At 32.8% G+C, this 17,733-nt stretch overlaps 1 protein-coding gene across 1 annotated transcript; it reads left to right on the top strand.

Moving 5' to 3' along the window:
- The first annotated feature begins 9,073 nt into the window (after positions 1-9,073).
- Positions 9,074-11,883, top strand: LOC100500678 (uncharacterized). Its single transcript, NM_001250895.2, is given in 6 exon segments — positions 9,074-9,129; positions 10,290-10,357; positions 10,737-10,885; positions 10,973-11,029; positions 11,418-11,456; positions 11,545-11,883. Coding segments are annotated over 5 exon segments (480 nt in total). The 5' UTR covers positions 9,074-9,129; the 3' UTR covers positions 11,712-11,883.
- Positions 11,884-17,733: the final 5,850 nt, after the last annotated feature.

Raw genomic sequence — 17,733 nt, 5'->3', positions numbered from 1 at the left:
AATTACAACACTACAAAATAACCATAAATTGGAGGAGTTTGATACAATTTACACAAGTTTTATACACAAAAGTTAGTCGTATTCATCGACTAACACCTTGTCGAACCAATCTCAGACTTATCAAGATTAAACCCTTGTGGCGTCTACCCTAACTTATCTTCCATATCTGGAAGTGGCGTCATCCAAATTTTGTGACCTGTACAAAGCGATCCATTCCTAATAAGGATCACACCAACTCCCTTGGGGTGAAAGGACCACAACAGTTGTTATGTGTAGCTAGTAGCAGGTGCTACTTGATAAGTGCCATATTTCAGTCATTTTTTACATTAAAATGTTAGCACTTATCTTTCTTTTATAATATTTTTCTTATAAAATTCCTTTAAATCTACTTGTTTGATATATATTGTACATTTACTAATGTTTTTGTTTAAATATGAAAGATTCATCCATGGTTTGTAGATTTTGATGGTTGTTTGTTAGATCCAGAAACAAAGTCAAAAAGAAGGGCAAAATGGTCATTTTTCAAAGATTTCGGACATTCATTCGCTCAGACTAACAACTAGCTCGCTTGGGCTAATCAAATTTCTTCAGCCATAAGCAACACACTTGCCTGAGCGAGCTACCACTCGCCTAGGCGAGTCTATGCCTTGAGCAGTAAGTCACAAATTTGCCTGGGCGAATTTTTCAGCACCCCTGGGCTCTTTTCTATAAATAGCCATGTTTAGGAAGTTGAAAATGACATCCAAAAGCAAAGAGAAAACGTGAGAAGTTGAGGAAGCGAAGAAGAAAGTGGAAAGTGGAGCCCAGGTGTTGCAAAGTTGTGATCATTGATCGCATCCTTCGTCATTTCTCTTGTTAGTCTTGTGCTCTACACAATGATCAATTAGTTTTTCCAAAGGATTGGATATAGTTTTTGTACCCTTATGTATCTCTTTTGATATTATATATGTATGAATCTTTTCTAATCATTATTGGTGATTTCATTCTGTTTGTAATGTTTGATTCTATTTGATCGCTAGTTTCATGAAATTGAATTTTAAGTTTAATTGCGAAGTACTCTTAGAATTTGAACTGAATGAAGTTACTCTTTATGTTATGTTGCTAGGAATAGAGCATAACGTTTTGATTGCAAATAGCACGAGAATATGATTGTAATTCTGGGATATTTACTTCATATGCGAGGAATCAATATTTTGTAAATATTCTTAGGATTCTCGAGTGCGAGAAATCAATTTTGGGTAACTTAATGTGTGCATCAGTAATGTTAGAAAATAATTCATATATGTTAATTTTATTAGGATACTAAGGGTATGAACGATGAAATTCAATCCCACGTTTTTCTTGAATTAATTGAATTTGTTATTGTTTTCGTAACTTGCAGATCTAATTTTTAGCCTCAACAAACCGGAAAACCAATTTGGGACTCTATTAAATTAGGGAAAATAAAAGGATAAAGCGAAATTAAAGAAAAAGATGGAAAGAACAACGCCATAATCTTGGAAGATTGATAAGTTGAGGATGATTCGCCATAAAGAATAGAATTCTTTGATAAGAACCAAAGGTTTCACACAAGAACCAAGAGAGACACTCTCTTAACTGTGTCTAATATGAAAATTTCATAAAAACCGCCAACAAAATATTTAAGAAGTCTATTTATAACTCCTACTAATAATCCTAAATTAGGCCCAAGGCCCAATAACTAATCTAATAATTAAAAGACTTAAAAATAACAATAAAAAAGGTAGCATCCCATTACAAGTCCAAAAATAGGTCCAAAAATATAATTAAAAATGAAAATAAATCTTATTCAAAAAGTTGGCTAAAATAAATGAACTTCACTTCTTCTTCTCTTTCCTCCATGAGTGAATTTAGTCTCTTGTCAAGCTCTTCTTGAAATCTCTTATTCCTTGCTCAAGTGATTGGTGATGTAAGCTCCATTGGAGCTTGTAGGCCTAGGATCTTCTTCATCAATGGATTCCTTTGCTTCTTGGAAGATAAATGGCAGCGGAATCGAGAAAGGAAGAGAGAGAGGAGACGCCACTTCAAGGAGAAGATGAGTCTAGAAGAAGCTCACCACCATAGGAGGCCATGGATAAGAGCTTGGAGGAAGAAGGAGATGAATGAAGGAGAGGGAGAGAAGAACACGAAATTTTGTGCTCTAAATGAGCTTTGAAATCTGAAGTTTAATATTCAAATGATCAAAGTTGAAAAAAATGCACACACATGACCTCTATTTATAGCCTAAGTGTCACACAAAATTGGAGGGAAATTCAAATTTCACTTGAATTTGAAATTGAATTTGTGGAGCCAAACTTTGGAGCCAAAATTTCACTAATTATGATTAGTGAATTTTAGTTATGGTTCAGCCCACTAATCCCAGATCAATTCCAAGATTCTCCACTAAGTGTGCTTAGGTGTCATGAGGCATGAAAAGCATGAAGGACATGCACAAAGTGTGACTATATGATGTGGCAATGGGGTGTAGTAAGCAAATGCTCACCTCCCCCTCTAAAATTTAATTGGATTGGGCTTCTACCAATTCAATTAAATTTATTTCCAACCACACACATCAAATATCCACTTAGTGCATGTGAAATTACAAAACTACCCCTAATACAAAAACTAGTCTAGGTGCCCTAAAATACAAGGGCTGGAAAATCCTATATTTCTAGGGTACCCTACCTACATTATGGAACCCTAAATACAAGGCCCAAAAATAATGAAACCTTAATCTAATATTTACAAAGATAAGTGGGCTCGTACTTAGCCCATGGGCCCGAAATCTACCCTAAGGCTCATAAGAACCCTAGGGCCTTCTCTTGCATCTCTTGCCCAATCTACTTGGAGTTTTCTATCCAATGCCCTTGCGGGGTAGGATTGCATCATTCCCTCCCCCTTGAAAAGGATTTGACCTCAAATCCCGAGGTTCTTGAAACTCTGGGCTTTTTTCCTCAACACCTGTAAAAAGAACAAAAACATATGTATTAGTGGTGTTTAGTATGTTGAAGTAAGGTAAGGTCTGAAAACTCATTTCCTGGGCATCTTCCCATGAAGGAACATGGTTCCTCACCAACTCAATGAGTGGTGCTACAAGTATAGAAAAATATGGGGCAAACCTTTTGTAAAAGTTTGTTAAGTCTTGGAAGCCCCAAATTTTTCTTACACTTTGTGGAGCGGGCCACTCAGGAATGACCTTTATTCTCTTAGGGTTCATGGGAACCCCTTGATCACAATTTAAAAAATTAAGAAAAGTAAAGCAATAGAACATACCTTTTTCTGTATTTTCATGTTGATTATTCCTACCAAAAAGTATGACAAACCTAAGGTGTCCCATATGAGTGCCTAAGTTTGTATTGAAACTAAAAATAAGAACAAACCTACCTAATGAGTCCCTATGTACACAAATCATGAAGATGTTGGGTGCACGAGTGATTTTACAAAAGAGTGTTGCACCACCCAGAGCATTCATCACACCACCTATTTTAGGTATTTTGTGCCTAATAATACCTATTTTGGGCACCAACAAAGCACAAGGATTTAATCTCTTGCGAACCAAACCCTCATCCAACAACTCCTTTACTTGAGGAATAAACTCAAGCCTAAGAGATGTGGCAATGCTAACAAGTGTCTTTTTACAAAGGAGAAAATGTGGAGGTTGTCTAAGAAGAGAAATTTCTTTAATATTTGTCTTTATTTCAAAATGTCTTTCCTTCTTAGCTAACCTCTTAGAGGAGACACTTACCTCCTTACACTCCTCCTTAACCATTAAAGGTTGTCCTTCTTCTTGGGGGTAGATCTCTTCACTAGATTCTTCCCCTTTTGCTTCTTCACTTTTACTAGAGGAAGGTGAAGTAGTAGCCTCATATTGGCTACTATAAATGTCTTGGCCCCTCATAATCATGGTTTTCTTGGTGGGGCATTGAGAAGTAATGTGTCCTCTTCCAAGACATTTAAAGCACTTCATGGAGCTAGTCTTCTCTTGCATACTAGCCTTAAGGGGTTGCTTTTCTATTGTCTTCCCCTTATCATCTTTGGGCTTAGAAGGTCTCACCCCTAATATTCCTTGACCTTGGTCTTTCTTTGGATAAGAGTGAGAGCCATAAGATTTTGAAGTAGACTTCCTTTTAAGTTGTTGCTCTACCCTTATTTCCCAATCTAAATTAGCCTCTACATTGTCCTTCCCATGGAAGTATGGGAGTTTAATGTTAACCTCTTGAGGCTTTCTTTCATTTTCTCTCCTATGGGAGTGAGGTCTAAGATGTGACCTATGCCTTCCTTCATAATAGTCACGAAGTTCTTCACTTAGGCTCTTGCAAGAGTTATGACTACTATAGGAGACATGTTTTTCTCTTTTCATTTCTTTCCTTATTTTTCCTTCTTTCTTCCTCTCTTATTTTCTCTCTTTCATCTTGACTTATTTCTTCCACTCTTTTTTTACCTTTTTCTTTTCTCTCTTGTTTTTCTTTCCACAACTTAAGGGATCTCAACTCATCTAACATCTTATACAAGGGGTCCTTAGGAGTAGAACCCTCACCATTAACACTAGATGAAGAATGAAGACTCATGTTGGTTCCTAAGTTATGGTTCTTTCTTGTTGGGGGTTTGAAAAAAAGGTAAAAGAAACTATGGTTGAAACTAGCCAAAATAAACACTAAAAGAGGTGTGAAAGATAAGGTAAAAACTAATTGGTAAAAGGCAAGCTATCTAGGCAGTTTGACAATGGAGGGTAAAGGAAACAAGCTATGAAAGTAAGCAAGAAATTAAAGTGCAAGAAATGCAAACTAGGCGGATCCTAAGAGTGTTTGGATGACCTCATTTAAGGTTCCCAACAAAACACTCACTATCCTAAGGGAAAATTGCCTAAAATTATTACACACAAATGGAAGTAGGGTGACCTATTGGAGGCTCCCAACTTACTTCCAATGAAAGGCCTTTTTGTTACAAAATTTGAAAGCAAAACAAATTTCCAATTACAAAATTACAAAAAAAAAAGTCCTCAATTGTGGTGGCTATTCTCTCTTTAGTATTTCACTCAATTTGGAGTGCTTCTTAGTCCAATAGCTCTTAAGGTGGTTGGCCCCTTGCTTCTTGACTCAAATTCTTCAAGATATGGCACCAATCCTCCTTTCCAATTCCCTATATGGCAACTCACAAGCAAGGAAACAAAGAGACAAGCAATAACCAAAGACAAAAAAAAAATGAAATGACAGCTAAACCAATAGAGTTTTAACAAGACAAATTTCCAAGGATTATTCAACAATTAAAGCAATGAAAAGCACAAAAAAACAAGCTAGGACTCAAAGAGAAACCTAGAATGGCTCTAGAGTAGAGTAGAAAAACTCTAAAAAAAAGACTCAAGAAACCTCTAGTTTTGGCACTTGTTTTCACAATAATTTTCAATTGAAATTTCAGAACTAGGATTGGTATAAAATAGGCACCAATTATAGAACAAATTTTGAGCCAAAACAACAAGCACACTTTACTTTCACTTTTCCTTTTTTTTCCTGGACATTGATTTTTCTGCCAACTTGTGAGATTTTTCTTATTTTTTCCTTTAATCCAAATCGCTTGGTTATTTTTTTATAATTTTGTTCCAGATGTCTAGAAAATTCAGTAAAAGTTTCAGCTCAAAAAACGTAGTGACCAATTCCCAGTAATTTATACAAGTTCGTATGTTCAAGCTGCCAGCACCAGCGATTTCAACCTAGAAATCAAGAGTAGTGTTTATGTTGCTTAAGGCTTGGATAGTTACAATTTGTGTTTGCTTATGCTCAATTATCTTGAATAACACAATTAAAGAGAGCTTAAGACTTATTTTGATTCACAAATCCAGCCACAACTCAGCACCACAACTCAACTTCATCATAGGCATCATGTAGGAAACCTAGAAAGCAAAAAAAAAGTTCAAGAACAAGACTACTTCTAGGAATTGATTTAGAACATGTTATGAACTAAATAACATGCATGAATTAGACTCAAAATTAAAAAGATAGGCTAAGAATGACAAGAATACATGAACAAATGTATCTAGAATTCAATCAACAAAATAAAATTCAAAACAAACCTAGAACATAATGTGACAATTACTATGACTAAACGTGACTCTAAGACAACATAGATTAAGTGATTTACACTTAGATTTTTGTGTTTTTTTTTCTAATCAATATTTTGGAACAAAATTTAGATCTAAAGGTTCAGCACAAGAATACTATGAATGAAAATTGATAGAACCTAAAATGAACACAAAAACAAGATTCAAGAGTAGATCTACAAAATTTGAACCATAGAAATGCAAGAACAAGTGTAGATCTAAGATTTAATTGGTTTATTTTTTTTTGAATCTACTCTAAACAGCACCAAACCACAAGACAATGGAGGATATACATGGAGAATAAGATGAAGAACAAGGAATTAAAGAGAATTCACCGAACAAAAAGATAGAGGAAGCAAAAGAACATCACCTAGATGAAGATGCTCTTGATACCACATGATGCAAGCTCCATTGGAGCTTGTAGGCCTAGGATCTTCTTCATCAATGGATTCCTTTGCTTCTTGGAAGATAAATGGCAGCGGAATCGAGAAAGGAAGAGAGAGAGGAGACGCCACTTCAAGGAGAAGATGAGTCTAGAAGAAGCTCACCACCATAGGAGGCCATGGATAAGAGCTTGGAGGAAGAAGGAGATGAATGAAGGAGAGGGAGAGAAGAACACGAAATTTTGTGCTCTAAATGAGCTTTGAAATCTGAAGTTTAATATTCAAATGATCAAAGTTGAAAAAAATGCACACACATGACCTCTATTTATAGCCTAAGTGTCACACAAAATTGGAGGGAAATTCAAATTTCACTTGAATTTGAAATTGAATTTGTGGAGCCAAACTTTGGAGCCAAAATTTCACTAATTATGATTAGTGAATTTTAGTTATGGTTCAGCCCACTAATCCAAGATCAATTCCAAGATTCTCCACTAAGTGTGCTTAGGTGTCATGAGGCATGAAAAGCATGAAGGACATACACAAAGTGTGACTATATGATGTGGCAATGGGGTGTAGTAAGCAAATGCTCACCTCCCCCTCTAAAATTTAATTGGATTGGGCTTCTACCAATTCAATTAAATTTATTTCCAACCACACACATCAAATATCCACTTAGTGCATGTGAAATTACAAAACTACCCCTAATACAAAAACTAGTCTAGGTGCCCTAAAATACAAGGGCTGAAAAATCCTATATTTCTAGGGTACCCTACCTACATTATGGAACCCTAAATACAAGGCCCAAAAATAATGAAACCTTAATCTAATATTTACAAAGATAAGTGGGCTCGTACTTAGCCCATGGGCCCGAAATCTACCCTAAGGCTCATAAGAACCCTAGGGCCTTCTCTTGCATCTCTGGCCCAATCTACTTGGAGTTTTCTATCCAATGCCCTTGCGGGGTAGGATTGCATCATTGGTCCATCCATGTTGAGCCCACCTAAGCCAAACTCTTCCTCCTTGGATAGTCCTCTATCAGGTAACTTAATATGTGCATCAGTCATGTTAGAAAATGATTCATATATGTTAATTTTATTAGAAAACTAAGGGTATGAACGATGAAATTCATCCCACATTTTTCTTGAATTAATTGCATTCGTTATTGTTTCCATAACTTTACGTAGTTTCGACGCACTAAATTCTGTTATTTCCGTTATTTCGTTACTTTAAATTATCTTTTCGTTATTTCGACAAACCCATGATATTTCGATTCAATTTGTATATAAATATTAAATTTGATATCCTTTAACTGAATGAATTAAGTAACTCAAGTCCCTGTGGAGACTATCTCTTTTTATAACCTGCGACGACAATTGGAATGCTTGCCAAAAGTCTAACAAGTTTTTGAAAGAAAGCTTAAAAAAGAAGTTAGGTGACTAATGCTTCTGAAGTTCTAGGAACATAATAGGTGGTTGTGTGTGTCCAACAGAGGTGTTGCTGAAGAGGAATTGGAAGAGCAGTCAAGTGATTGTAGCTTCTTAGAGCATAGGGAACACAATAGGTTGTTGTGTGTATGTGATATAGGTGTTGCTTAAAAGAACTAAGAAAAATAGTCAAGTGACTATTGAATTACTGCAACACATTAGAAGGGAGATTGAACAATATATATATAAATCAAAACCTTTTAACAAAGATGACAACTTTTCTAAAACAAATTTCGCAAAGGATTTAGAAAACAAGATCTACAATAGATCATCAAACAACCAAAACATTCAAGGTGTGTTGAAGTGAGCTTGATAGAAAAACAAGTTAAAGATTCAAAGAGAGAGTATAAACTGGTCCACTCAATCTCTTGAGTTATGTCAAGTTCTCCTTCCAAGTTTTTGAAGATTTCCACCAATCAAACTGATTACAAAGTAAGTATTCTATCCTATCACTTCTGGCTACAACTAGTATTCTCTAGTATCCTATCACTAAATCACTCCTCCATTTCCATACAATAAAAGGAAATACCTGTTTTGGAATATGATTATAATATTCCAAAACAACTATTTTGGACTATATTTTTGCATTCCTTGCCTTGTTCCATAATAGGTATTTTGTAATACGCAAGTGATTCAAAAAAACATTCCAAAATACCTATTTTGGAATATTTACTTTTAGCACATGCATTTTGGAATATATTTCCATTCCCAAGGCACCAAGAAAAAGCAAAAGACATATTGAAAAAGAAAAGAGACGAAGCAAAACTTACCTTCGATGGTGTTAGGTGGTTGTGACAGTATTGGGTGGTTGCGATGGTAGTATTGGGTGGTTGGAGGGAGGTGGGGCTTGCTTGGGAGCGGCAAAGGTATTTTTGACCATTTTGGTCTTTTCGGGGTTCCGGAAGCAAAAAAGAGAGTGCAGGATGTAATTCCGTAGGTCCATACTATAAAACTGGGTTATGATGGATAATGGGTCTTAAGTACCGAGTCTACTTGGCCCAAAACATGTGGGGTTTTTAATTGCAAGAACAATTAGAAGGAGAAAAAACATAAAAAAGTGATTTAGGGTTTTTGCACAGTCTCTTACATATAAAGGGAAGTCCTTATCTTATAGTATCGGTTAGCTCTTCCATTTCGCAATCCGTTCCAAACCACATAAGCTTCAACAAAGGTATCGTCTTGTCCAATTTAACAGTTTTTCATTCGCTTAATCGGTTTTCGTTTTTTCAATTTCTGATTTCGATCTATGCCTGCGGTTAATGTAATGATTTCAATTTGTAATTGGAGATAGAAGTATGCTGATTTTTTTTTTTTGTTTTCTTTTTACATAAAAAGGTAAAATTTAGGAATGTGATGAGTTTGAAGTTTCTCGATTGGAAATCTTTCTGTGTGGCATTTATAATTTGCATTTTAAGGATGTTTGCATTGCCTCTGAGGATGAGTTGACTGAAAAAAGATGTGGTTCTTTTGAGTTGTTCTATTCGGAGAAGTATTGGAGGCATGACACTGAGGTTGCTATATTCAATATCCCCCATTAATTGGGGAACTCAAAGTGGGAGTGTGTCTTTTTGTGCATTTTAATGCTGAGTGTATGTAGTATTGTTTGTCGTGTATGATGTGCTTGACTCCAGCATGCTCAATCATTTCTGGAATGGACTTAGGACTGCATGCATGATTTTACATGCTAAAGTGGGCTTTGTTTGACTTGTGGTTCTTTTGAGTTGTTCCATTCAGAGAAGTATTGGAGGCATGACACCGTGGTTGCTGTATTCAATATTGAATACAATGCATACGTAGCATTACACTTGGATACTCTGTTCTTTCTTAGATGGATTGTTAGTCTAGTTGTAGGTTATAACTTATAATGTAGGAATGAGAATGTTAAACTTTAATCATGTCTTTGTGTTTGGATACCTTTCTTTCAAGTTATTCTTTCTTTTTCTTTTGTTTTTCTTCCGACTGTTTCTGTCTTGGTATTTGATTATAGCTGTTCTGTTGTCTTCTTTGTTTTTCATATGCTATGAATTATTTGGTTTCATTTATTTTTTTGGTGGTCTCTAGCTGTATTTTAGTGAGTTGACGATTACTTGTGTACCGATTCTGATGGTGTGTAGCTTTGAATTATACAATAGAACCTTTTTATGCTCTTTCTTGGCAAGTCAACGATTTTTCTTTTCTATAACTTTGTTGCATTATTGATCATTGTCTGGTTTTTTGTATCTTAAACTTATTCTCTCTGGTATTGTCTTGCACCATTCATTTATTCACCTTTATCAAGCTGTAGTTATTTAGTTTCTTGTGGTGCGTATATTTCACTTCACTTTTACACAGATGGATGTAGAAAAGTTGAAGAAGATGGCCAGTTCTGTTCGAACTGGTGGGAAGGGTACTATGAGAAGGTATATTTGTATGTCAAAATATGATTTTCTTCCATACCAAATTTATGTTTACTAATATGGTTAAATACACAAGTATTTTTTTAAATGATTTGATGCTACTCTCAAAAACATCCATATATTGTATTAGTATCCATATATTACATTTTATTATTGCATTTGTATCAGAGAATATGCAGCTGATACCTTACATCTTTGCTATATATTTTTCAAAATTCAATTCAATTTTGTATTACTTTAAGGTTTAATTACTTGACCTCTTTTATGATGTAATAGTTTTTTTATTTGAGTGAGGTTTCTATGCTATATTTTTTGTTTGATATGTAGATTGCATCTGTTGAGTTAATTATTTTATTGATGATTTGTTTTCTGTTGCTCACAGGAAGAAGAAAGCTGTCCACAAGACTACTACTACAGATGACAAAAGGCTTCAAAGCACCCTGAAGAGGATAGGAGTGAATGCTATCCCTGCAATTGAAGAAGTCAACATCTTTAAGGATGAAATAGTTATCCAGTTTTTAAACCCCAAAGGTAATATTAATTGGTGATAATTTTAGTATACAATTTATTTCAACATTTTAAGTTGACTCTATTTGTTCAAAATGGAATCTTTTGCAGTACAAGCATCTATTGCTGCCAACACTTGGGTTGTTAGTGGTTCACCACAAACAAAGAGTAAGCTTATATTTATATTTTTTCTTCATCTTGTATGCTGTAAAATTGAACTTAGTTTGTGCTATTTGATTTGGTATGTGTTATGCCAAATCTTGACATCTATAGAGAGAGCATTCTCAATGTCTTTGAGCATTATGCAAGTGTGTGATCATTCTTGCTCAGCCAATCTTCAGGCACTGCAGGCTTTAATTCCCTTATGGGCATGGACATCTTTGTTTAATGTTTTATCACATTGATATATTCAGACTTTTGTTTTAATTTTGGAGCAATCCATGGAATTATTTTCCACCATTTCAAGTGTCTGACTTGAGTCTAAGTTCCATTTGATTTTTAGCTGATCTCATGCTAGATTGGCATTTTACTTTAACAATTTTTTTCTGTTTTCCAGAGTTGCAGGATATTCTCCCCAACATCATCCACCAATTAGGTGTGTCATTTGTATCTTGTCAAACCTTTAGATTCTTTTTTTTTTTCTTGCCTTCTTCCTAATTTGTGGTTATTCTAAAAAAATGCAGGGCCAGATAACTTAGAAAACCTGAAGAAGCTAGCTGAACAATTTCAGAAGCAGGTTCCTGAAGCAGGAGATGGTGCAACCGCAGCACAAGAGGATGATGATGATGCGGTCCCTGATCTTGTCCCAGGGGAGACTTTTGAGACAGCTGCTGAGGAGACTAAGTCTTAAGAGTTTTTACTGTGCCATCTTTTATATATTTTTATGGTTGTTACTAAATCTGGGAATTATCATGCACGATTATGGAGGAAAAGTGATCTGGATTTGCAGAATACAGAAAATTATAAACAGAAACATGCAAGATTTCAACTTGAAGTTCACATCATTGGATAACTTTTTTGTCATCATCAATTGGGACATTTGACTTTGGATTTAAACTGCGTGTCATGTAGAGCATTACATGGTGTTAGTGACCGAACAAGATCATGGAGCATTACATGTAAACCGATTTAATTAGAAAAGTAAGGCTCCATTTACTATCTTTGGTAGAGTTTGAAAAAGAAAACAATCAGATAGCACGGCGTTGTAACGGCAAGTTTATTAATGTGAAAAAAATTCCAGCCTATCATTAACACAAGGAGGTTCAAACATGTTTCTTGATGTAACTCCATGTAGAGTAGGCCTTTAGATCTTCTTTATAAATGGAGTCATTTGTTTCTTGAGACGTCACTTCAAGAAGATGAGTCAAGAACACGTTCACCACCATAGAAAGTCATAGATAAGAGCTTCAAGGTAGAAGTGAGTGCAAGGAGAGAGAGGGGGCACAAAATTTATGTCTCAAATGAGGTTTGAATTTTGAAGTCCAATTTCTCAAATGAGCAAAGTTGAAAAAATGCATACACAAGACCTCTATTTATAACTTAACTGTCATACAAAATGGGAGGTTATTCAAATTTTACTTGAATTTGAATTTGAATGTGGAGTCAAATTTGGAGCCAAAGTTTTACAAATTATGATTAGTGAATTTCAATTATAGTTCAATCCATTAATCCAAAATCAAGTCAAAGATTCTCCACTAGTGTTTAGGTTCCATAAGGCATGTAAAACATGAAAGACATGCACAAAGTGTGACTATATAATGTGACAATGAGGTGTAATAAGCAAATGCTCATCTCCCTCTTAGGCTGGTCCAAAATTTAATTGGATTAGGCTTCTCTCAATTCAATTAAATTTCTCTCCCAACACACATCAAATAGTGCATTTAATGCATGTAAAATTATAAAATTACTCCTAATACAAAAATTAGTCTAGGTGTCATAAAATACAAGGACTGAAAAAATCATACATTACTAGAGTATCCCTCTTATACTATGAAGCCCTAAATACAAGACAAAAAAAAAATGAAATCCTAATTTAATATGTACAAAGATAAGTGAGTTAATACTTAGTTCATGAATCCAAAATCTACCCTAAGGTTCAATTTTTTTGGAGTCTTCTATTTAATGTCCTTGGGGGATAGGATTACATTCTAAATTTAGTGATGAAATTTTCTTTTTGGATTATAATATTCGGGTAACATATTTATTTATTTTATCAATACATGATAATTAATTTTCTTTTTTTAGAAAAGTTGACTGATCATCTTTTTAACGAATTTTTTATTTTTATTATAGAATTCTTGCTTAAGAGATTTTAGTCTAGTGTCATTAGGATATTGGGATTGGAAAACAAAGTCTATTATGTTCAAATCTACCTTAGAGGTCCGATGTCTCGCACCTCAAATCAGGGATTGGAAATTTGGAAAAGCAACTGTTATTGCTTCTACTCATCTTTTAAGTTACAGTGGTTTAATGATTTACCACATGAGAGTTTAAAAAAAATTGACATCCAGCGATAAAAAGGGTTTAGCGGAGAGAGATTTGGAAAGATTGTAAGTGTGGGAACAAAAATTAACTCGAAGGATTCAAAAATCAAATCCCAAGTAGGACAGCTTGTTTTGGCATTTCTTTCAGAGTCTTTGATGTGGGAACAAAAATTCACTAATGCATATGTTTTGTTTGCATGGTAAGAAAATTCAGTGAAATAAAGGAAGCTATATTGGGTCCCTTTAAATAAATTCTTGGCAACTAATTGAGCATCTTGTTATAATCACTTATTCTCACATGGGTTGCAGCCTAATTCAGCCAAATTGTATTTATGTGAGGTGGAGTTACACTATGTTAGGTAATACAATTATGCCAGCAAAAATAGTAAGTTTTCCTCCTTGTACGTTTTTCAAAAGGTGGTTATGATATTGGAACCAACATTAAAAAGGGAATATATAAGAGTAAATTGGCCATAGTATATGTTGACCTTTTTTCTTTTCTCATTTAATTATGAAACTTATCAATTGTCAAACGAGAAGGCAAGCTCACACCATTTGCACTACCCAATCAACTGAAGCCTATCAAATGAATGATCAAATTCATTACCTTGGCAACACCATATATATTGAGAAGTTTCCGATAAACTTGTAAATAATTATTATTGTACATTTTAATTTTTGTTCAATCATGGTATCTTAACATTCATATAAGATGTTCTAAGTAAAGTCTACTGATTTTATGCAATTATAAGGTTGGTTTTCTTACTCAGGAATAATATTACTCTTAAAAAGGTTGGCAGTTACTTAACCACTAATGTGGTCAATTTAATTGAATCACATGCTTTACACTTTGCTTGACTTGTAAAACAAGTAATGAGTCGTTTTTGCCTTGCTAAAAGCGAATTAGATGGTCCTAAATTCAACTTGTGAATGGAGGTTTTGAAGGTGAAGGTTTACTCACTGCTAAAAAAAATGTTGAATTCTCATAACATATAGAAGAAATGACTTTAAAGTTGAATTCTCGAAGTCACATAACATAAGAAGAAATGACTTCAAAGTTTAATCATGATTAATGATTAAGTATTGTTGTAACAATAATTTATGGCAAACCGAAAAAATTACTGGCTGAGTCGCGAACAATGTCGCTTTCTTTAAGACGTTTCATGACATTGCCAAAAAATGTGCAAGCAGACTATCAACCACGAAGTCCCCAGGATAAAACAGCCTAGATCAGTATATAAGATTCCCACTGCATTGAAGGAACCTTTTCTAGAATTACACCCTCTTGTATGACTTGAAAAGTCACTCTAAAGCCACCCAAAAATATGACTTGAAAAGTCACTCTAAAGCCACCCAAAAATATGACTTGAAAAGTCACTCTAATAGCCAATCGAAAATATAATTTGAAAAGTCACTCTAATAGTCAACCGAAAATATGACTTAAAAAGTCACTCTTATAGCCAACCGAAAAATATGACTTAAAAAGTCACTCTTATAGCCAACCAAAAATATGACTTAAAAATTCACTCTTATAGCCAACCAAAAATATGACTTAAAAATTCACTATTATAGTCAATCGAAATTTTAGAGCGACAGAAAGAAAGAGGGAGAAGTTTGTCGGAAATGCATCAGCTGAAATATAGGAGGGAGAAAGAAAAGTTGAGGAAATGCTTCTCAAGGGCAAGAAAAAAAAAAAGAAAGGAGCTCTCTATGTATAGGGGAGTGAAACGCTATTCAAGTGTTTATCCTTAGCGATGTGGGACTTCAAGCCTTTTTTTCTTTTTTTTTTCTCTTTTTTTTTTCAAATTTTCATCCATATTCTCCTTTGTTCTAACAAGTATATGTTTGAATTAAAATTACAAGTATAAATTTGAATTAAAAATATGTTGTAAACTTAAGTTTAATAAAAATGAGTTTATTATAAAGTAAATTATGTTTAGATATTTTTTATTGTAAAATATACTGATAAAATGAAATTTGTTTGGCTAATCCCAAATTCCCAATCATATTTCAAAGTATTTTTACTTCATGTTTCTATTGTAAAGATACAAATCAAAAGTACTTTAGCTTTAAAAGTAATTCATTTGTTGCTTTTGATCCAAACCCATATTCTAATTTGTATGATATTTTAGCTGATTATTAACGTGTAGATGCACAATGGTTTTTACGTGGAGTGACCGGAGGAAGTCTTTGGTCAAACTTTAACTTGATCCAAATAGCACAAAAAATAGAAAAAGATAACAGTTTTCGAATGAGAAATTATTACATGATCTTCAAATATCCCCTAAGCTGTTGTCCCAGCCAATCATCATTTGACACATGAAATTGTCAGCTTATAGCTAACAAAATGGTTGACTACGTGACGGAGTTAATAAAAATTTAAAAAGAACAAGGACTCCTATTTTAAAGGATAGTTCAACCGTATTTTAAAAAACTAGCACGATACCTGTCTTTGCAGAGTGATTCTATCACTTTCCCATATTTTATAGATAACTAAATAACATAATACATCATTAATTTATTAAGTTCATTGTTATTAAAAGATTCAATGTTTTTATGTTGTGAGTATATTATTTACAAAAGTTTAAAATATATCTTTGTGAAGAATAATAACATAAGAATAAAATGAAAATCTTTGGGTAAAAATAAATATGATGCAAATTTATATATTAAAAAACAAGATATAATGCAAAATAGGAGTAGTCATAGATAAAGTTTAAATTTAGTATGTTATCAATAATAAAAAAAAGACAGACAAGATAAAGAGTTTCGTATATAATAATATAATGTTATATTATAAATTGATCTAGTAAAGACATGTGAATAGATCTAAATATTGTTTTAAAATTTAGAAAAATAAAATTAAAATAATTAAAAAATTAAATGATATTTTTTATCTTATCTAAATATGTAATTATTTAAAATAAAAAATATATAAGTGATAATTATAAATAGACACGATATCAGGGGTAACACGGGAACATATATGTCATTTGTTATTCCGGCTCACCCAGTTCCCGTTCCAACTATTCTTGTCCATGATCCCATTGAGGATAAAATATCCATCTTTTCTTCATTCAATGTCAGCTGTATTTGTCTCGTCTCCATCCTTATCCACTCTAAACACTACTACCTTAAAATAATATATTTGTAAATATTATTTTATCTAATTTTAAATTTAAAACTAATTTTAATTAGATGACATTAAATTGAATAAGTCATAAAATGCAATCATTCATAACACAAACTTAACCCATTGCAATATCTCATAAAAAGATTAAATAGTGAGAAAACATAATTAGCTGTTTAAAATTTTCAAAAAAATAAAAAAGTAGGAGTACTCAAATATAAAAAATATATTTCATTATAATCAGAAAATTATTTCTTATTTTATTTTTATGATTATACATGCAAATATTTTTTTTTTGGTATTAAACTATTGAATATAATTTTTTTCATGAAAAAAATAGTAACATATTATAAATAAATCAATATTTATTATAAAAAATTGTGTAAGTATAAAGTAATAAAAAGAAAAGAAAAGAATAAAAATAATAATAAATAAATTTGTGTTCGAATAAGATGAATAAATAAATATAAATACTAAGCTCATAAAATAACGTAAAAAGAATTAAAGAAAAATATAAAAGAAAGAAAATAAATAAAAAGAAAAATAAAAACTAAAAATAAGAAAAAAGAAAAGAAAAAAAATTAAAAGAGAAAGAGAAAAAAAACAAAAAATTAAGAAGAGAACGGAAAAAAACGTGTCAAATGAAAAAAAGAGAGAAAATATATAAAAGAAAAAATATGTAATAAAAAAATAATATAATAACAGAATAGATTTTTTCCTATATAAAATAGATAGAAAGTAGTAACATAGTAACGGAATAATAAATAAAAAATAAAAAGCTAAATAAAAAGAGAAAAAGGAAGAGAGAGTTTTTGTAGGAATTTTTTTTTTCTGAGAGTGACACATATTTCAAAGGTACATTGTTTTATGTGGAAGCAATGTCTTCCAAGATTATTTTGATGGTGTCAAAGAATCAAGAGTCAAGTAAGTTCCAAAGAATCAAGAGTCAAATAAGTTTCAAGAATCAAGATCAAGATTCAAGATTCAAGAATAATCAAGATCAAGATTCAAGATTCAAGATTCAATATTCAAGTAAAGAATCAAGACTCAAGATTCAAGAATTAAGAGAAGACTCAATCAAGATAAGTATTAAAAGAGTTTTTCAAAAACTATTGAATAGCACAATTTTGTTCAAAAGAAAATTTTTACCAAAGAGTTTTACTCTCTGGTAATCGATTACTAGAAGGCAGTAATCAATTACCAGTAGCCAACATTGTTTTCAAACTGATTTGCAAAGCTGTAATCGATTACCATAATCA

Source organism: Glycine max, chromosome 1, assembly GCF_000004515.6.
Source record: "Glycine max cultivar Williams 82 chromosome 1, Glycine_max_v4.0, whole genome shotgun sequence".
Lineage (NCBI taxonomy): Eukaryota > Viridiplantae > Streptophyta > Magnoliopsida > Fabales > Fabaceae > Glycine > Glycine max.
Note: the sequence above shows the minus strand (reverse complement) of the source record. Positions and strands in the feature narration are given on the sequence as shown.